Genomic DNA, 21,927 nt, shown 5'->3' with positions numbered 1-21,927 from the left:
CAGTCTTTTTTTCCTCTGGGTTTATGTTTGCCAGTCCTAAAATACTATGGCATATTTAATTGTAGGTGTCTAGCTTCTTTTGTTGTGGAAGGAACAATACTAATAGTAATTTTCATGGTTTCTTTTCTTATCGTTGCCCTCAGAGACAATGTCACTATATTTCACTACTTATAAAAAGAACTTAAGAAGGCCAGTGAGGTAGCTCACTAGGTAAAGGTGCTTGCCGCCAAGCCTGACAACCTGAGTTCAATTCCTGGGTGGAAGAAAAGAACTGACTTCCTTCAATTGTCCTCAGACTTCCTTGTGGTGTGTATACACAAATAAATAAATGTAAAAATTTTTTGAAAGGACTTGTACCTCGGGGTGTGGGCATAGTATGTAACATTCAGACACACTTCTGGATTTTTTTTTTTTTTTTGAGACAGGGTCTCCCTGTATCCCCAACTGCCCTGGAACTTGATATATAGACCAGGTTGGCTTTGATCTCACAGAGATCTGCCTCCCTCTGTGTCCCAAGTGCTGGGATTAAAGGCATGAGCCACCATGCTGGGCTCTGCTTCTGGGATTTTTAATTTAGCCATGATGATGTTTCCATTTCATTGAAATAGCTTATGATGTTTTTGTTGGGTTTGTGTGTGTATGTGTGTGTGTGTCTGTGTGTGTGTGTCTATGTGTCTGTGTGTGCAGTGTGCCTGGGACAAGAGTGGAGGTCACCTTCCACCTTGGTTGAGGCAGGGTCTCTTTGTTATTTGCCACTGTGTATTCCAGACTAGTAGGCTCCTGAACTTTCAGGGATTCTCCTGCCTCTTCCTCCTATCTCACCATAGGAATGCTGGGATCACAGCACTGTAATAATACAGACTTTGTGAACCTAAATGCCTCCACCTGGGGAACAGGGCCACATAATAGAGTTGTGCCCATTAAAAAGACTGAAGATATGGCTCAGTGAGTAAAGAGCCCAGCTTCACAAGGTGTGCTTTTTAGTTTTATTGTCAGCTTGGCAATAGAGTTATCTGGGAAGGGGGAACCTCGATTGAGGGATTACGAATATCAAATCAGCCTATTTGTGGGGGATTGTCTTGTTTGCTAATTGATGCATGAGGGCCCAGCCCACCGTGGCAGCACCATTCCCTAGACAGGAGGTCATGGACTGTATAAGAAAGCTAGCTGAGCATGAGCCTGTGAGGGAGCCAGCAAGCAGCATCCTCCATGGTTTCTGCTTCAAGTTCCTGATTGAGTTCCTGCCCTGACTTCCCTCAATGATGAATTGTGATCTCCAAGTATAAGCCAGACAAACCCTTTCCTCCCCTAAATTTCTTTTAGTCATGGTGTTTATTACAGTAACATAAAGGGAACCAGAACACAGGATCTATGGATTTGAACTCAGGACCTCACACTTGTACTGCAAGCTCTTTACCCACTGAGCCATACCTTCAGCCCTTTTAATGGGCACAACTCTGTTATGTGCCCCTGTTCCCCAGGTGGAGGCATTGAGGTTCATAAAATCTGTGTATTATTGCAGAGCCTCAGAATTACCAGAGTTCAAATACCCAGACCTTCCTCTACCAATATAACTCTCAGCAAGTTGCTTAATGTCTTTAATCCTGACCCTTACTATAAAAATGAAATACTATAACCTCTAGCTTGAAGGCCAGGGGCATGTTATAAGGTTGAAATTGGGAATATATGTAAAATATATCTTAGTCCACTTTCTGACCCTTAGTATATGCTGGCAGCAGCTGTACAAATGATGTTTTACTGGTTTATTTTCTAACTTCATAGTGTGATTTTAAAAACAAATCCTTATATAGTTTAATCTGGGTTTATGTGTGTGTGTGTTTGTACATAGATGTTCATAAGTGTGTAGGTATACACACAAATGTAAGTTCATGTGGAAGCCAAAAGTCAAACTTGGGTGTCACTACCTTGTTTCCCTGGGGCACACCAACACACCTGGCTTTTCTACATGGGTCCTGGGCATCAAACTCAGGTCCTCATGCTTGTGTGGTAAGCACTTTACCAACTAAGCCATCTCTTGAGGTCCCCTCCCCCCTTTTGAGACCGGTCTCACTGTGTAGCCCTGACTGCTCTGGAATACCATATGTAGACCAGGCAGGCCTCAAACTTGCTATAATCCTCTTGCCTCTGTCTCTAGAATACTGGGATTATAGGTGTGTGCCACCATACCTGGCTAAAATAAATTATTGCATATATTTCCCCCTCTTTCATATATACATATATGTGTGTGCACACACGTGTGTATGCATATAGATGCACATATACATGAAAGAACAGAGTTGAACTCAATTGTATGAAAAATCCTAAGGTTCTTGATACATACATCTTATTCAGGCTGTAAAACAGTGTTCCAGAAATGAAATTGACATCCTACAGCAGTACAAGTTTCTGCCTTACTAGAGCTCTGCAGATACATGTACATCCCTCCAATTTGATAGATGAATAGAAGCAGATCTCTTTTTAATCTTCATTTCTTTGATTACTGGTGAGGTGGAACTTTTTTTATATATTTATTAGCCACTTATATTTTCTCTTCTCTGAATTGACCTCTTTGCTTTTGAAAGGAAAGATGAATCACCCAGGGATTGCTGGTAAAAAAAAAAAAAGATGCTCTAGTGATAATTATCTGAGCCCTGGGGTAAGGAGTTGCAGGAGAAAGAATTAAGGGTCTCCTGAGACTGGCACTACAGAGGGCTTGTTCCTAGACCATAGCAAGCCATTCTGCAAGGCAACTTGGAGTCACCCTGTCTTTCCATTTGCTGTGTTATGAAATATTTTAGGTTTTTGAAGAGGGGGTTTGTTGATGACTAATCTTATTTGTCAACTTGACACATATCAGGAAGAAAGAATTATCAATGGAAGAATTGCCTCCCCCGCCATGGGCCACCTCTGTGGGGCACTTTCTTGATTGCTAATTGTTGTTGGATGGCTCAGCCCACTCTGGGTGGTGCCATCCCTAGGTAGGTAGGCCTGGGAGGTATAAGAAAGGTAGTTGAGCAAGCCGGGGGAACAAGTCACTAAGCAGCGTTCCTCCATGGTCTCTGCTTCAGTTCCTGCCTTGAGTTCCTACCTAGGCTTCTCTCAATGATGAGTTTTTACTTGGGAGTTTTAAGATAAAATAAACCCTTTCCACCCCAAGTTGTTTTCAGTCGTGTTTATCACAGCAACAGAAATCATCCAAGGACAGGGCCCTGGACTTTGCACTCAACCCAGTGCCTATAATTCTTTCAAGATGTGCCCACTCAGGTTGGCTTTCTCCTTCTCAGCATCCCATTGGTTGGTTTATGGTGGCACTGCGTAGATCTGCCTGAGTCTTTTACGATCCCTGCCATGCAGCCAGGAGCTGTGGGCTGTTCTGTAGTCCCTCTCAGACTTAAATCTGTTGCTGGTGTTCTCTCCTCCTGGCATTACCGAGCAGCAGAGCCCATCCATACTGATGTCTTCATAGTCCCTGTTTCTTGGATTTATGGGGTAGAATAAACCCTCTGCCACAGAAGTGCGTATTGATTACTAAAGTACATAATAAACCCTGTGAAGAGAGTGAGACCCAGTAATCGGTCCTGTTCCCTGGAGGAGGGCAGTAAACCCTGGCCGAGGCTGCAGGCTGCCATCTGCCTCCCAGTAGGATGTTCCTTTTTAAATTAGTGGTCAGAGCAGCAAGCGGTCCATACTGCACAATTTACGTAGCATCTTAGAAAGCACTAATATATTGTGACCAAAACCAAATGAGTGGCTGAGGGAGTCTGATTGTCAAGGGACTGGGAAGGGATGACCTCTCACATTTAGATAGAAGTAGCTTCAGGAGAGTTGGTGATGACACTAAAAAAGAAAAGAGAAAATCAAGGCATGAGGGCAAGGGAAGGGAGGATAGGGCCTGAGAGACTACTCAGTGTACAAAAGCACTTGCCGGGCAGGACTGATGATTCAAGTTTGATCCCCAGAATACATGAGGTAGAAGGAGAAAACTGACTCTATAGAGTTGGCCTCTGACCTCCATATGTGTACTGTGGCACATACATGCCCCCTCCAACAATAATAATAAATTAAACATAGTAAGCCTAGCCATGATGTGGCACTAGCTTAGATACCCATCAGTAAATGAATGGTTAAAGAAAATGTTGACTGTAGGCAGAATGGAGCTTTTACTCAGCCTGTCATCTGCCAGGGAAATGGATAGAAATAAACCAGACTCAGAAGGACAAATACCACATTTTCTCTCATTTGTGAATATAGATTTAAATAAATATACACACATATATATTTATATGTACATATATACATTTTATATACACATATGTATGTGTAGATATATAATAGATAATAGATAGATAGATGATTGATAGATAGATAGATAGATAGATAGATAGATAGAGAGATAGAGAGACAGAGATAGAGATATATCCAAATGGGCACTATTTGGAGATTGTAAGGGAACCCACAAGAGATGGACTTAGGAAACTATCAGCCATGCACTTACACATGCACCCAAAAATAAATAAATATAATAAAAACAATTAGAAATCTACCATGCTGTGTGCTAAGGAAAAATATTAATAAAAAAGAAAAATAGAATAAGCTGTATAAAGAGATAGCCTCTCTCACTTTGAGAATACTAGTATTGTGAGGAACTCTTACAGGAGTTAGGAGACTAAATTTTCCTTTCATATTTAGATCATGGTGGTTTCAGAAGACAGAGGGACACCCTAAAAATAAGCAGCAAGATATCAAAACCCCAGGTAGCCCTCTTGCTCCACCCATCTTCCTTTCTGCCATCTTAACCTCAAGCAGTCTTTTCATATAAGTTTTTCAGTGAAACAAAAGACATGGAACCCTGTAGACAAGAGAAGTAGTGCCCATATTCCTCCCTCACCCCCAGAAGGGAGGTTCTAGGGAAGAGAAATAAAGAGTACTCTAAGATATTGGCAGGCTAAAAAGGGACCAGCATTTTCAACACGAAGGGATGTTTGTTTTCCTTGTGTTTTAACTCTTAATTTTTGGCACAGGGGGGAACTCCAGACATGGCCATCATTTAGAATGTAACAATGGTAGGCACTCTGATTGCCTGTGTCACAGGGGTGTTGTGGCTGAGGGCCAGGAGGCAGGCAAATGAGGTGAGAGACAGAGCCTGTGCTGAGACCCATCCATTTCTCCACCTTTGAAGCCATCCTTTCCCCCTGCTAACTGCTTTTCTAGCCTGGAGAAGAATCACTCGGGGAAGATTCGAAGCTGAAATTCCTACCAGCCTCCTTTCAGTCCCCTTGATTTTAATCAGAAATACACAATTATTCTTTTTCCTCCAAATTGAGAAACTCAATCCCCATTTTAAATTCAATTATTGTAATTGCAGCATTCAGAAAAATAGCACATTCATTTTCTAATAAGAGATTGTGGATACCAAATTACTGCATATAGTGTGTCCAAACAGGAAACTGGAGACTGGCAGGCTGGCTGGTGTTTTTATCTTAGCAATTTGTATTTTCTTGCAAGCAATTTATGGTAATCTTACCCGTCTTGTTTATGATATAGAGGACTAGATTTTTAAGCTCTCCTAAAATAAAGACCCTTGTTGGGCACAATGTAATTTAGAATTCCAGTTACACATATGATGAACTCTAAGAAGGGCAAAAAGCAAAGGCAGGAACCCATTAAAGAGAAGTAAAGAAGTCTCTTTGGGATCCTATAAGAAGGGGAGCTCAAGGTGTCTCTGCATCATCCTGAAATACTTGTAAGCATTTACAGGTTTGTTTTAAATCATATTTATAGTCCTTTACCAAGTTGTTCCCTATCTTGTTTTTTAACCTACTCATCAGAAGGTTGCTAAATATGACTATTATGCATAAATAATATAAAAGCACTGCCTTTCTCTTTCCTATTCCATTCCAGCCACTTTATGATGTTGAGGTTCCTTATTTTCATCAGAGGGCAGCCTTACCGTCTGTGTTAGTTTTATTTCTGTTATGATAAAAACACTTGGACCAAAAGCAACTTGGAAGGAAAAGGTTAATTTCAGCTCACAGTTCTGGGGCACAGTCCATCATTGATGGAAAGTCAGAGCAAGAACTCAAGCAGCTGGTCATATCACATCCACAGTCAAGAGTAGAGAAAAATTGGGGCTGGAGTAATGGTTCTGCAGCTAAGAGCACTGGCTGCTCTTGCAGAGAACCTGGGTTAGAATCCTAACACCCACATGGTGGCTAATAACTGTCCATAACTCCAATTCCGAGGAATCCAACACCCTCTTCTGTCCTCTGCAGACATTGTAAAACATAGGTGTACTTACATACTTGCAAGTATAAATGAAAGAGTAGAGAGAAATGAAGGTGCTGCCTGCTTCTTAGCTTTCTTAAGTAGCCTCCCTGTCTAGGGAATGGTGCCACCCACAGCAGGCTGAGTCTTTCCACATCAATTAACAATCAAGACACTCCCCCACGGACATACCCACAGGACAACTTGGTCCAGGAAATTCCTCAATCAAAACTGTCTTCCCAGGTGAGTCTAGGTTATGTCAAGTTGACATTTAAGGCTAACCAGCAGACTATCTAATTTTCACCAAGTGTGTGGTGTTATTTTCTTACTATTTACTTTCATCTCAAAATCATTTCCCCCTCTTCCACCAAGGCACATGCATACCCACCATTTTGTAGCCTTTCTGTCTATCCTTCCAACAACTGTACCATTTATTTGGAAGGTGACTGTGTTTGGGAGGGCATCTGCATGAGTGAATGGGTATATAAAAGCCAAAGGTCAACATCAGGCATTTTCATCTCTCACTCTCTAGCTTATTTTTATTGAGACAGCATCTCTCACTGAACCTGAAGTTCTGATTCAGCTAGACTGGCTGATCCACAAACCCCAGCAATCCTCCCGTCTCTGCCTCCCCAGCGCTTGGATGTGTGTCACCATGCACAGCTTTTTACATAGGTTCTGGGAATCCACACTTAGGTCTGCATGTTTGTGCAGTAAGTATTTTACCAAATGAGCCATCTCCAACATTTCTGCCATATCATTTCTCAATCTTGCCAACTATAAACATTCTCTAGTGTTCTCCCCTGGGGAACCTTGCTAATGTAACTTACTAATTCACTCTTCCATGCGTGCTTATTGGTTGCAAATTATATGCCATGTTTAGGTTGGATCAGGTATGAGCAAACACTGAGAATCTGGAGGGGATGATGGTGACTGTGGAGATATGTGAAGCCAACAGCTGAAATATAGCAGCCATGCAAACAAAGCACAGGAAAGTGCTCCTGAGGAGGAGGGAGTTCATATTTTCATGTGGTTCCAAAGGACGTAGGTCATCTGGTCAGAATCTCTGGACAGATTCCAAAATGACTGACTTCCTACTTGTACCAATAATCACTCGGTGTTTCCTGTATCCATTCCTGCCATCTGTTTATGTTGCCAATTTGAATGTGATCAAGTATTTTAATAATGTCAAAACCAGAGCTGAGAGATGGGCTCAGCGTTTAAGAGCACATACTGCTCTGGCAGAGAACCTGAGATCAGTAGTTCCCAGCACCCATGTTGGGCAACTCACAACTTCCTATAGCTACAGCATTATAGGATCTGACGCCTTCTTCTGGCCTCTGCGGGCACTGCAACCCATGTGCACATATTCCCACAAAGGCACACATATATACCCAATTAAAATCTCTACTAACATAATGTCCAAACCCACAAGTCATTACTGCCCTGTGTGTTCCCATACAAATTTAGACTCCCAACTTGGGTCCAAGCGTTTGACTTTAGTCTCTATTGCACATATTACTGAGTACTGCATGAAGAGTAAGTCCAATCATCATTACCCATTGTTCACCAACAGCATAAAGGAACACTATGTCAAATTCTAAAGTGTCTCGCTTTGTTGATAATCTTTAAAGATTTATTTATGTATTTTATGTGAATCTGTGTGTGCCTGAGGGTATGTGCACCACATGAGTGCAGTGTCTGAGGAAGCCAGAAGAGGGCATCAGATCCCCTGGAACTGAAGTTACAGACAGTTGTAAGCTGCCCAATACGTGTGTTGGGAACCCAAACCTGGCCCTCTACAAGAGCAGCAAGCATTCTTAACTGCTGAGCCATCTCTCCAACCCCACTTGGTTGATATTTTATTCATTAAATAAAACCACAAGTTACGAGGAGAATCCCTGTTGTTAGTTGTTCTATTTGTTTGGTTAGGTAGTTTCTGGAATTTTTTAGTATAACATCAGGTCTTCAAAAACCTTCCAAGCAGAAATCTTTGTGAAATTATGAATTTCCCTCTGATCATGAAATGGCAGAAAATTCCACCCAACATTTAGGTCATTGTTAGATTACCTCATTTTTATGTGCGATACATCTTTCATGCAAAGATTTAGAAAAAAAAAGTCTTAGTTTTTTTCTGGATGCCTGCACATGTTTGAATACACTCAGCACACCCCCAAATCCTGCTGAATACATATGGAGTCCATGTACAGGTTCTAAAAGGGAGGTCCCATGATTTAAGAACCTACAAAGTCTACATGGCTCTGTGGTAGAGGGATCAGAATCTGCGCCTAGATCAGCTTCAGGTTAATGAGCACTTCCTGTGAGCCAAGTACATGGCTTCTGGAAGGAAGAGGTAGCCTTGTGGGGAGTACAAACATGGCTGATGCCTGCAGTCTGTGACTTAGAGTCATCACAACCTCTCCTGAGTTTCAGTTTGCCCTCAGTCTCTGCAACAGTCTGTTCAGGGAAATATCTGTCCAGTAGTTTCTCTGTGCAGTATGGTACGTGAAAGAAAAGGGGTGTTAGACAACCATGAACAGGAGCTTGTGAAGATGGAACTAGGTCCAAGCACCTTCTCAGCCAATGGAAGCCTTCATTTCTGTCTTTAAAAATAGAGAAGTTGGTCCAGCCTGGTGGTTTACACCTGTCATTACAGGTGGTATACACTCAGGTGGTTGTGGCAGTTGGAGTGCAAGATTAAGGCCTGCTTGAACAAAAGAGTAAATTCAAGACCAACCTGGACAACTTAATGTGACCCTGTCTCAAAGTAAAAAGTGAAGAGGACTGATGATGTATCTCAGTAGTAACACAAGTACTTGCCTAGAATCTCCCAGTAAGGGACTGGAGGTGTAGCTCAGTGGTAGAACATCTGCCTAGAATCTCCAGTGAGGGACTGGGGGTATGGCTTAGTGATAGAACACCTGCCTAGGATTCCCCTAGTGAGGGACTGAGGATGTCGCCCAGTGATCAAGCACTTGCCTAGAATCTCCCAGTGAAGAGCTGGGGGCATGGCTCAGTGGTAGAGCAGCTGCCTAGAATCCCCCAGTGAGGGGCTAGGGGTGTGACTCAGTGGCAGATGAGTCGCCTAGCATGTGCAAGGCCCTGGGTTCAGTTCCCAATACTGAATTTAAAAAAAGAGAATCTGGTGAATTCTCCCTTCTAGGCTTCCCCATCATCCTTTTGCGACACTGTTAGGAGAAGTGTTTTCTAAACAGAATGCTCTGTGCTGGCTGCCCTTCTGTCATGGATCCCACCCCCCTTTGGCATTGCTGGAGGTGGACATCAACCATTCGTCGAGGAATTGAATCGTGCAGGTGCCACTTAGCATGAAGACAGAGTTGTGTCCTGTCCCTTGCAACGTCTGTGGAAGGAAGGAAAAATGGTTTTCAGCAGCACCATTACCCAGAGAAAAAGAACTCAGAGCTACAGGCTCTTTAAGAAAGATGCTTTTACACGGACTATTGGAGAAAATAGAACAATTACCTATGGAAGGTAGAGTGGATGAAAAAGCACCTCTGTTCATACTACTCTGGTCATTTAATTTATTCAGAGTCACTCTGCCTTCCTGAAGGTGAATGGAGCCAGGTTGACTACTCTTACTTGCTGTAATATCCCTTTTCTGGGCTAGGGCTCAGACTGACCACCTGAGGTTCCCTTACAAATGTGGACATTTCCTGAAAGTGTGGTGCCCCACATAGTGGAGTGAGGAATGGAAAGTGGGGAAGAGGAAGGGAGGAAGGAGGTACCCTGCAGAAGATGGTGGACCTTTTTCAGGGTACTCAGGCAAGTTCTTGTCCCTGAGGTGGTGTAGGGACAGCCACACTGCACTCTCTTCCTGCCTGGAGAGGGCTTTTTTTTTAGTCAAAGAATCCTGTCTATCCTAGATCCAGGTAGACTGCCAGCACCTGCCTCTCATATATTTAAAAACGAAAAAGCAAATGGGGCTGGGTAGATGGCTCATTGGATAAGAGTGTTTGCTGTGTAAATAGGAGGATGCAAGTTTGGATCCCCAGAACCCACATAAGACTCAAAAGTGGCCACACATTCCTATAACCCAAATGCTGCAGGCGAGGGGGTAGCATCAAGTCAAAAGGATATCTAGGCTTCCTGGGCCAGCCAACCTAGCCAAAAAAATGGTGAGCTTCAGGTTCAACGAGACAGACCCTGTCTCACGGGAACAAGACAGAGCAGGACACCAGGCTTGATTTGGGCCTGTGCCCATCGCGCACGCGCGCACACACACACACACACACACACACACACACACACACACACCAAAAATAAAGAGAGAAAAAAAAAGGATAGACGATTATGGTGCACAACTGTTAGCCCTAGGAGTTTAAGAACTTTGGCTACATAGTGAGCTTGAGGCCAGCCTGGGCTCCAGGAGACTATTTTTAAAACAGAGACAAGCCAGGTATGGTGGTGCACGCCAGTAGTCCCAGCACTTGGGAGGCAGAGGCAGGCGGATCTCTGTGAGTTCAAGGGCAGCCTGGTCTACATAGTGAGTTCCAGGACAGCTGGGGCTGCAGAGAGACCCTGCTTCAAAAAGACAAAAAAAAAAAAAAAAAAAAAAAAAAAAAAAAAAAAAAAAAACAGAGAGAAACTGCCAAATAATTAATAAATGATACCTCAAATCAATTGTTTCCTGTACGTCAAGCACTGTTCTAAATGGTTTTTTTTTTATTTAGTAATTCTTTATTCTTGGTAACCTCACAGTAGAGGTTCATAAGTGGACCCATTTGCAGATGATGAACCAGAGTCTGAGAAATTAAGTTGCTTGCCCCAGAGTATCTTCCAGAATTTATGTACTACAGCCAGAATTCGATCCTGTCTCTGTCTCTATGTGGGCCATAGTGAGGTTGTCCTAACAGTTTATTAGCATTTAGGTTCTGACCAAAAGATAGCAAGCTTTGTTTCGCTCATATGCTCTGGGGGTCCACTTTGAGTCCTAAGCACCTGCCCCCGGTTTCTAGAACAGGGACTGGTTTAAACCAGCCCGCTGAGTTCTGCCCCCTCCACTCCCCTTCCCCTTACTCCTTGCTAAATGAGGACCGGTTGCTGCGCTTTAAGGGCATACAAATGGCTTGCCCTCACCTGTCAAGCCTGATCCTTGTATTTTACCAGGCCCATTATGAACGCAATCTTTCTGTCGAAAATTTGCATACCTCCTTTCTTGAAAAGTAATGACAGCAATTTCTTTCCCCGCGCTCACTCTCCGAGTGTCTCATTTAACGGCACCTGTGAAACCGACAGGCACAGAGATGAGAAGTGAAAGAGAGCAGTTGATTAAATCATCATCAAGTCGGGCCTCAGAAAGTCAATTCTGCTCGCCGTCCGCAATGATATCCTTTTATCTTAAAGTAATGAGCTATGGCACTCTCGCATCGGGTAATGCGATAACTTCTATTAGCATGTTCCATTTGCCTCACAAGCAAGGGCAAGTCATTTTAGCTAGCTCATATCACTGCAATCAAAGCAATTGGCTTCCCAGCCAGAGAAGAAAGGGAAAAGGCTCAGGGTGATTTCTATGGATCACAACACAGCGGAAAAAATAGACTCTTGTATTATTTTAACCCGTAACATGCTCTTCTTTTGACTCCTCAGCAAATTTTAGCCGAATGATTAGTTCACGCAGGACTTCAAGAAGAACCAAGTGGGAATCAAGACTGACCTGGGGGCTCAGAGGAAAAGGGAAGGGGGTGGTATTTCTGGGGTATCCCACGGAACACTGCTAGGGATGAAAACCAACACCACTGTGGGTTCATAATCAACTCTTGCTGCACACTATCTTTAAAGTCCTTAGTAATAGGTCCCCAGACAGGTAGGGATTAATGCTATTGATGACTTGGAACCAGTAAATCAATGACAAGAAGGCAAAGACTCTATTGCTTAAGCTTAAGGAAACCATTTGCTCATCACGGGGCCTGGCCTAGGGGGTGTGGCCAGTTGGCAGAGCACTTGCCTAGCATATGTGAGGTTCTGGGTTCCATCCCCAGCATCTAATAAATTGGGTGTGGTGATGGAGACCAGCAATCCCAACACCCAGGTGGTAGAGACAGGTGAACCAGAAGTTCAGGGTCATCCTCGGCTATATAATGCATTAAAGGCCAGCCTGAGCTACATGAGACCCTGTCTCAAAAATTAAATAAACAAATAAAACTATATTAGGTCTCTAGATTATCAATTATCTGTTTTACCTTTTTTTTCTTTTTTTTTTTTTTTTTGGTCTTTTTGAGACAGAGTCTCCCTGTAGCCCCCAGCTGTCCTGGAACTCACTATGCAGACCAGGCTGGCCTTGAACTCACAGAGATCTGCCTGCCTCTGCCTCCTGAGTGCTGGGATTAAAGGTGTGCACCACCACGCCCGGCTGTTTTACCTTTTAAAGCTTGCCAACCATGAAGGCTTGTGGATTCTTGAGTTCTAAGTTCACACTTCTTTTTAAAATGAATTCAAATTTCATCTTTGGAATTTCCGTATGTTATATTTGACAGAAAGTGGCTTCCTTTCTTGAGGGTGGAAAATGCTGGCTCTACAAAGATTTGTGAAATACCCACCTTTCCTTCTATTTTGAAGAACTCCACAGTATCTTTTTTAAGATTCATTTTTATGATTTTTAAATTATGTGTCTATGTGGGCATGTGTGGGTATGTGTACATGAGTATAGTAACCACAGTGGCCAGCAGAGGGTGTTGAATCCCCTGTAGTTGTAGTTACAGGTGGGTGTAAGTCTGTTAATATGGGTGCTGAGAACCAAACCCTGGCCATCTGCAAGAGCTATTAGTGTTCTTAATCACTGAGCCATCTCTCCCCTCAGTGATCTCAGTGGAAGATAACAACCTACAGTAGGAAATGTACCTGGATTTCAAGATGGCACAGAAAATTTGGGAAATTAATATCTGAGCTTTAAAACCCCAGATTTGGACAACTTGAATCTGTCAGTATATTGACACTTCTCATAAGTGGTCAGAATGTATCTACCTATAGTAGATATACACTTTATCTGTTGAATGAAAATATGTGACCATGTGAGAGATGGCTGCAGGGGGAACAAGAAGTGTTTCCCTGGGCCTAGGAGATGGCTCAGTGGGTAAATACTTGTACAAGGCTGAGGACCTGAGTTCAGAGCCCACGTAAAAGCTAGGCATGGGGGCATATGCTTGTTACTCTGGCACTGGTGGAAGGGAAAGCAGAGACAAGCAACCCCATGGCTCTCTGGTGAGCAACAGGTTGAGTGAGAGACCTTGTCTCAAAAAAATAAGGTGGAGAGAGAGAGGAAGATAGCTGCGGTTAATCTCTAACTTCCACAAGTACATACAAAGGCCAGAGTACCTGCATACACATGTGTACACACATGCATACAACACACATAAACATACACATACAACACAAACATGCACATACACTCATATAACACATATAACATGTATACAACACACATGTACACAGAACACACATATACATATGCATATACACAGAAACATGCAAATATATATACATGTGCACACACATATAATACACATATACATACATGAACTGTTTCCCTAGCCCCCTCATATCATGTTGGTTGGATGAGCTGTGCCTCTTTCCAATGTGCAAAATACCACATTTCAAGGGCTCCTGTATAGGGAACGCTAGGTTATTGGTACCAAATTCCAGAAGCTTCTAAAAGTTGATGCTGCCTCCATCTCCTGAACAATTAGCTGATCATGGGTGGACAGTGTATTATTTTCAGGTGAGCTCTTCCTGTGATTGTTGCTTTAGAATTTTGACTTACTCTTTGGAGCACGCACATCTTTCCATCATTTTTATCTGAGCTATTTTATTTGACCCTCCTGGAGTTATTGTTGAGGCCCTAGGGAGAAGCCAGGGGCATCACACACTCAGGAAAAATACCATAAGCCATTTTCAGGATTAAAATTCTCTTCATTTCAAGGATCCCAATGGCTTTAAATGTCACATAAAATCCAAAGCCAGTAAGAGCAAGGCAGACTGTGGGGAGTCTAGGCAGAGGCACAAGATGGCAGCCTGCATGCTTTTGCATATGTGGGGAATTGGGCATGTGGGACGCTTGCAGTAGACGTTATTTTAGTCGCCGCACTGCTTCCTGGGTTTTTCAAAGCAGAGGAAAAAAAGAAGTCATGTTTTCTGCAGGTGGTTTCTTCAGTAATCACTTTTAGATAGGGGATGTCTTTACTGTCTTAGATAAACCGCCTGGCCAGAAGACAGAATCAATTTGTTTTGTCACTGGCCAAGTTAAATTGTAGATGATGTGCGATGTTGTGGCTTACAAGTTGGGGGTTGTTCCCCTCATTTTTTCTCTCCCTTTAGGCAGAAGAGAGAATAAAATAACTTTGTTCAGCAAGTGGCACTCAGCCCTGACATCTTTGGTGGCAATGATAAATGGGTCTGAGACGGGAAATAACTACGCCAACAAGGTCCATTGAGCAGAATAGAGAGCAGTGCCCTCCTCAATGTCATCGCCTGTGATGTGCTCAGTGATTGCCACTCTCTGCTTAAGAATGCCTTCCATCACCAGCTACCCAGAATCCCATCCTGTCCCTTCATGCTGAGCAAGGCACAGATGTGTCACAGGCCTTCATTTATTCCAACTTGGAGCAGAGTCTTCAAGCATGCATATTGAGAGATTCCCCAATAAAAATAAGAAGTGCTTGCTTTGAAGAAACATGATAAAAATTATAATCCTAAACTTTTTTCCCTTTTAATGCCAGACATTTCCATCTGAACTCTGCTTTCAGGCTTTGTTAATAATTTTAATTTTCATTACATTTATTTATTTGTATGTATGTGTGTATACAGCTGTTGTGCATGTGTGGAGGTCAGAGGATAATTTGTGGGAATTGGTTCTCTCCTTCCATCTTGTGGGCTTCAGGGATTGAACTCTTGATCATCAGGTGTGGTGGCAAGCACCTTTACCTACTAAACTGTCCCATCAGCCCATAAAACTGTTTTAATTTTTTAAAATTACATCTACTACTAATTTTACCCTTGCCCACTATGTTCAAACATATTCGTATTGAACAGTCAAATCAGTGTTTCTTCTATTTTTCTTTCCTTTGGCATTGCCCATCTATTACATTATAATTTACATCTCATCAAATGCAGAATTGAGACAATTCTCAAGTTGGTTTACTTAGCAAAGTCAGTGAACACCAAGGAGGTCTCAAGGCCTGGAGGAGGTCAAAACGAGATCAAGAAGATGTGATCTCGAGTGTAGAGGGAAACTGTTGTGGCAGATAGCAACATACAGTTTGCAAGGGATGAAGACAGAAGCCATGCATTCTGGATGGAGGGAGGCAGGGAGGGAGACGGACACAGAAAGGCAGGCTAGGTGGAAGGAATTGCTGAATGGAAATGTAAGGCCTGAAGATGTGAGTGTGGCTGAAAGCAGGGATGTGCTAGCTTGTCCCTGTGTACACTCAACCACTACCCATCTGTGAGCCGCGTGCAGTGAACCTGTAATGAGAGCAGCAGTATGGTGTTTGACTCTAATCACTGGGAACATTTTAGAGAAATTAATGACATCATTTCATCTCTTAAATCTAACAAAGATTTTGATATGACTTTGGTTTTGCTTTTGCTTTTGAGTTTTCCTAGAAATGTATTTGTTATTAAATATGTAGAGACTGGGGATGTAGCTCAATTGGTAGAGTACTTTCTTGACATGCACAAAGCCCTGGGGTCCGTCCACAGCACTGCATATACTAGGCATGGTGGTGCAAGCCTGTCATCCCAGGACTGGGCAGGTAGAAGCAGGAGAATCAGGAATTCAAGGTCATCTTTGGCTATACAGAAAGTTCAAAGTCAGTCTCACTTACATGAGAACCCCTGCCTCAAAAAAAAAAAAAAAAAAGTATGTACCACTATACCAGCCTCTTTGATGATTTGGAGAGTTGAAAAGGTTGGCCTTGGCCATGAAAGCAAAGTGATACTCTTCCAAGGGTCGACATCTAATTTATAAAAGGACAGGGCAGATACTGTTGAATGGCAGCCTTGTTGGGCTGTGACTGACCATTTCTGCATTTAAGGCCTGTGGTGTTCACTGCAGCCCTTCCGATTTCCTCCTCCTGTGTGTGGTAGTTTAAATTCTGTCTCAGCCTGACACTGAGTGACCATGAATCCTTCCCTGTCCTTCCTTTCCATTTCTTGTTGTTAAGATGGAGGAAACTATTTCAGCTTCTCTCACAGGGCTTTGAAACCCTGTCACAGAGAACATTCTGTCACCCCGAGCTCCTACTTGGCACAGAAACTGTTTGCTAATAAACTAAGGCAGGACCCCGATGTCAAAATGCTTAAGATGGGGGACTCAGCTGGGACCCGGTTTCTATGGCTGACATGCCTTTTCCATCTCCCAGCCTCCTCTAGAACATAAACCTGAACGGGAGGTGGTTCAGCGTGAACTCTCATAAATTGGAGTGGGTGTCTAGGGACAGGGGAAACAGACACTTCTTCCTTTAACCTTTCAAGACCAACAACCATCTGGCCCGAAAAGAATCCACAGTGGGTTGAACCCAGGGTGTGAAAGCCAGGCAGTGTATTAAATGTGAATTCGAGAGCTTGACTTCTCCACACCCTGACTCCATAAAACAGCCTCCCTTTTTCATAAAGCAAGCCTGTAAACCGCTGCCAGCAGGGCAGAAAGACGGCTCAGGACCACAGCTCGCCTTCCGTCTGGGGCTGTCAACAAACCCCCTTTATGAGTGGAATAGACCTCTCGGTGCTTCTGGCTCTTTTTTTTTTTTTCAAAGTGTGTGAGGAGCCAGGCCGGGCAAGCGTCAGGCGCTGTTTGCTGAGCGCATTTATTGCCTTTGCATAATTTATGAGCTGGAGGGGTTGACCGTCATCGCTCTCTGCCAGGGGCTGGCACTCGAGGCTCCAGAGAGCCGAGCTGTAAATTGGATGGTGAGCTCCTGCGGAGCTCACGGCAAAGTCCCCGGGTCAGTATGGGAATTTAATACCAGAAATGGAACTGTTTTCTCAGCGCACCATGTGGGCCCCTGGTGCAGCAGACAGTGTTTTGGCAGACTGTGTGACTGGCCTTGCGAGGGGACTGTCACTCACCGGTGTGGCGCACGGGGAGCCCCAGCATTTGTAATCGGCTTGGCATCCATGCAGCTTCCATAATGGATGCCAGTAGGTCTCAGTTCTTCACCATATGCTTAACTCTGGAGGCAAGGAGCTTCTGGGTATATTAGTAATTACTTGATGCGGAATTAAGTGGACCTTGAAATTAGAACTGGACTCTCGGAAAGCAGGGAAGCTTAACGCTTTGATAAGAATAACCGTTCCTGGGGATGCACTGCTGTTCTGATGGGGGTGGGAGAGGCCAAGTTCCACACTAGCACAGACCCTGGGGGATGTAGGGAAACGTGGCTCTGTAGCCCTAGATATCATTACCTCATTTAGATAGCTGTGAACATCTGGGAGAAAGTGTGCCTGGCAGAAGGCTCCACTCCAGGCTGGGGCAGTGGCTCAGTGCTAGAGAGCTTGCCTCACATGTACAAGGCCCCAGGTTCAATCCCCCAGCACTATAAAATAAGATTCAGAAAATGAAAAGACTCCTGTCTCTCATGCCCCTCTTCAACCAGGCTCTGTCACTCTTAAAAATGTACCCAGGACTTGGGGACTCCAAGAAAGATGTGGTTAAAGGAATGAAGGGGCTGGAGAGATGGCTCAGTGGTTAAGAGCACTGGCTGCTCTTAAAGAGGACCCAGTTCGATTCCTGGCACTCATATGGCAGTTCACGACCTTTTATAACTCCAGGGGATCCAACACCCTCTTCTGACCCTCGTTTAGTTTGCCCTTAAACTAAAACTAAAATAAATCAGAAGAATTTGAAAGGAATTGGAGAGGTCACACTCAAGAGAAGGCAGTGATGGAATCTGTCTGCAACTTTTGAACTTCGGTCTTTATCTTACCCACATTCCTTCTCAAGTCAGTGTGTATGGCCTATGATAGATAGAGAAACTGGTCATTAAGCAAAAGACCACCAATATAGCCAGACTGAGTTGGAAGCCTGGTTTGAAATGCTAGCCTTGAACTTGAGAAGCTGATGTCAGTCACTCAGTTACAGATAACCCTGGGTCACCAAGGACACAGAGGAGTAGATGTTACAGCTGAGTCACCTCAGGACCTGGGAGGTGAAGGCAGTAGGAACAGGAGTTCAAAGTCATCCTTAATTGAATAGTGGTTGGAGGCTATCCTGAGATACTTGAAGCCTTGATTTGATAAAAACAAAAACTAGCAAAAAAAATGCAATTAAGTTCCTCAAAGTTTACAGTATACAGTGCTCAGGGTGTAAAGGAATGGTGAGTTCCATACATATCCATGTGGTTAGAGCTTTCATTATGGTCTATTGATAGCACTCTTAACAGTTTGAACAATAAGATAACTATTGTTTTCTAGACAAAAGCAGGCAGGCACTTCATTGTGACAGAGGTTCAATGGCTTTTATGTCCCTTAGCCTTCCTATCTTGTTTCTGTACCAGATTTTCTGTTTTAAAAGCCACATTTGCCCAGAATGGCTGCTGTAGATCCAACATCACATCTTTATATTGTCATAACTCAAAACGCTGTTCTAGCCTTTCTGTGTTTATTGAGATTATTTTGTAAAGTATTTATTATTACTGTGCGTATGCGTGTATGATCTGTGAGTGTGTACACATGGGCACATGTGTGCTACAATGCACATGTGGAGGTCAGAAATCTGCTCTCTGGACTTGGTTCTTTCCTTCCACCATCGAATCAAACCCAGGTCATCAGTCTTGACAGCAAGTGTCGTTACTCACTGAGCCATCTTGACAGCCCAGTATTCTTTTGTTGTTTTTGTTTTTACTAGGATCCTCTTCAGACTTTAAATCTCATTAGCCCAAAGCATTTCTCGTAGCCATCCAGAAATGCAAGAAAAAAAAAATGAAAAAGAGAATATTTCCGTTTTCAAATTATAAAATGTCAGGTGAAGATACAGGCTCAGGAGAAGGGGGTTATGGAGTTCAGCAGAGCAGGGAAATTTCCCATTTCTTCTGGCCAGCTCCCACTCACAGGTGGCCACAGTAAAAAGCCAGGGCATTTTTCTAGACTTACCCTTCATTTGTTTCCCCTGCCCATGTGTTACCAAGTCCCACCGGCCCCCACTGAGGATCCATTTCACTGTATCCTGAACCAGGCACTGCGTTGATGTAGACAGTATTGCCAAATTGCTTTCCCTATGGCTGTCTTCCTCCCCATTGGGTACTCTCTCTTCTTCACCCATACAAAAAGATTCCATCTGCACACCACACTAGAGGAGGCATGGAGCAGCCTGAGGTCCTGTACTGTAGCTTATCCTGTCCAGCTCGGCAAGGCCTCTCCAGGGCTGCCAAGGGAGGGCATGCATGCAAACACACACATTCCAAGCAATTCCTGCAACAAAGCACACCCCCTCCATTATGTGTGTATGTGTGCACATGCATGTGTGTATGGAGACCAGAAGTCAGCCTCTGATGTCCTTCCTTTGGTGCCATTCATCTTTTTTAGTGAGACACAGTCTCTCACTGGGACCCAGAGCTTGCTGGGTGGGCTAGGCTGCCAGGCCAGTCAGCCTAGTGATTCTCCTGTCTCTTCCTCCACAATGCTAGGATTACAGATGTATACCACCATGTCCAGCTTTTTACATGGATGGTGGGAATCAAACTCAAGTCCTCATGCTTGCTCAGCAAGCACTTTATCAACTGAGATATCTCCCCAGCTCCATGATTTTATTTTTAATTTTTTTGTGTGTGAGTGTATTCCTTGCACATTTGTAAGTGTACTCATGTTGTACAATGCCTGCAGAGGCCAGAAGAGGGAATTGGATTCCCTAAAGCTGGATTTACAGGTGATTGTAAGCCATCTTGTGGGTGGAAGGAACTGAACCTGTATCGTCTGCAAGAGCAGCCAGTGCTCTTAACCACTGGGCCATCTCTCCAGCCTCAAAAACCCTATTGCTTAACCCAATATTTATTTTTTAAAAAACCCTTGATTTTTAGAAGAGTTTGTGCTCTCTGTTTTCCTCTGCTTCTGTCAAGGAACCCAAGCCTTGAATTAGTTCATTCTCTGGTTCTCTCAAACCCTGTGCAGCAGTTGGGATTTGGTTCATCATCCTATCCCTCACCCTCACTACATCATTTTTAGAGTGTGTTACTTCTAATCTCAGACATCTGTATTAGTGACTTTTCTCATTTCTGTGATGAAATGCCTGACAAAAACAACTTAAAACAGGAAGGGTGTGTTCTGTCTTACAGTTTGAGGTGTACATCATGGTGGGAAGGCATGGTGGTAGGAGGATGAGACAGCTGTTCCCATTACATCCACAGTCAGGAAGCAGAGAGATGAATGCTGGTGCTCGGCTCACTTTCTCCTTTTTATTCAGTCCAGAACCCCAACCATCGAATGGTGCTGCCCACATTCAGGGTGGGTCTTCCCTCCTCAGTTAGCCCAGTCTAGAAACTCCCTCACAGACATGTCTCCTAGGTGATTCTACATCCTGTCAAGTTAACAGTCAACCATCATAGCACCACAGGTGTTGAGCCTTGTCCATTTTAATCTTTGTCCTTCAGAGCCCTGGTGGGAGATTGCAATGACAAGAGCTTGGCCTCTTCTTGGAAAAGATCTAGAAGAGAGACAGCCATTTCCCCAAAGCTCAGGACAGAACAGTTCCTCCTCAAAACTGCTTTGTCTCTGGAGTCCTTGGGAGGATCTGGAGCCCCCTTCATCCTGCAGTGTAGTTAGCCCCTATCTGGGTGTCTCTTGGTCCCTTAAAATTCACTGTGTGATGCTGTGTCTTGCTCTGACCCCAGAATTCACAGGGCGGTGGCAGTTTGTCCCTCGATCTATTTCCCAGCACTGGACCTGGGAAAGAGGTTCTTTCCAGCTGCAAGATATCTCTCTCTCCTGTATCTCTTGCCCCTTGGGGAGGTAGAGTGTCTCAAGAAAATGCATAATTGCATAGTTGCCACACTAACCTTTATTTTCTTTTCTTCATTTTCAGTGTGACAGTGACAGCGACCAGGAAGAGAAGGTAAGACACATCCCCCCTCATGGTGAACACAATACACAGTGCGCTGTGTGCACAGTAGTGCTCCTGTGGGCACCATGGTGGGCAACAGCTCCTCTTCCATCCTGAAGGACCTGTCATTGTTCATACTTATGATAAGATGTACCGTCTCTGATCCATGACACCTACCCCTTTGAAACAAGTCCCTTCACATGGTGTGCATGCAGCACCGGGTTTCTACTCTCTGGAAGATAACTCCAAAACCCAGAGCACTTTTAAAGAGGAATTGATTTTTCCAGTCTAGGATGAAAACACTCAACTTCCTCCTGTGTTTTTATATTGTCATTTCTACCTCCCTTTGACTGACCCCCCCGTTTCCTCTTGCTTTTCTGTAACTTCGTAATAGAAATGTCAGTGGTGTGCATCTGGGAATATCCTCACTAGGCAGAGGAGGTTGGGAGGAGGGCTCTGTTCTCTTCTGTGGGTGAGTGCTGGGGGATAGGGGTGTCTCCCTAGCAGGTGCACCCTCTGCCTCGAGGCAGAGGCCTCAGCCTCCTTGTATGCTGCTCAACACAGATGGAGAAGAAGACTTTGAGCTTCCAGAAGAGTGGACCAGAACCAGGTCAAGC

General features: G+C 43.8%; 1 protein-coding gene across 1 annotated transcript in view; it reads left to right on the top strand.

Moving 5' to 3' along the window:
• The window catches only part of Auts2 (activator of transcription and developmental regulator AUTS2), a 1,247,925-nt gene that overhangs the window by 864,166 nt on the left and 361,832 nt on the right, over positions 1-21,927 (top strand). The window contains exon 5 of the mRNA XM_008851110.2: positions 21,293-21,322. Coding sequence (XP_008849332.1) covers positions 21,293-21,322 — 30 coding nt within the window. The remainder of the gene's footprint in view (positions 1-21,292; positions 21,323-21,927) is intronic.

This window comes from Nannospalax galili, unplaced genomic scaffold, assembly GCF_000622305.1.
Source record: "Nannospalax galili isolate Female #2095 unplaced genomic scaffold, S.galili_v1.0 scaffold444, whole genome shotgun sequence".
NCBI classification, from domain to species: domain Eukaryota; kingdom Metazoa; phylum Chordata; class Mammalia; order Rodentia; family Spalacidae; genus Nannospalax; species Nannospalax galili.
Note: the sequence above shows the minus strand (reverse complement) of the source record. Positions and strands in the feature narration are given on the sequence as shown.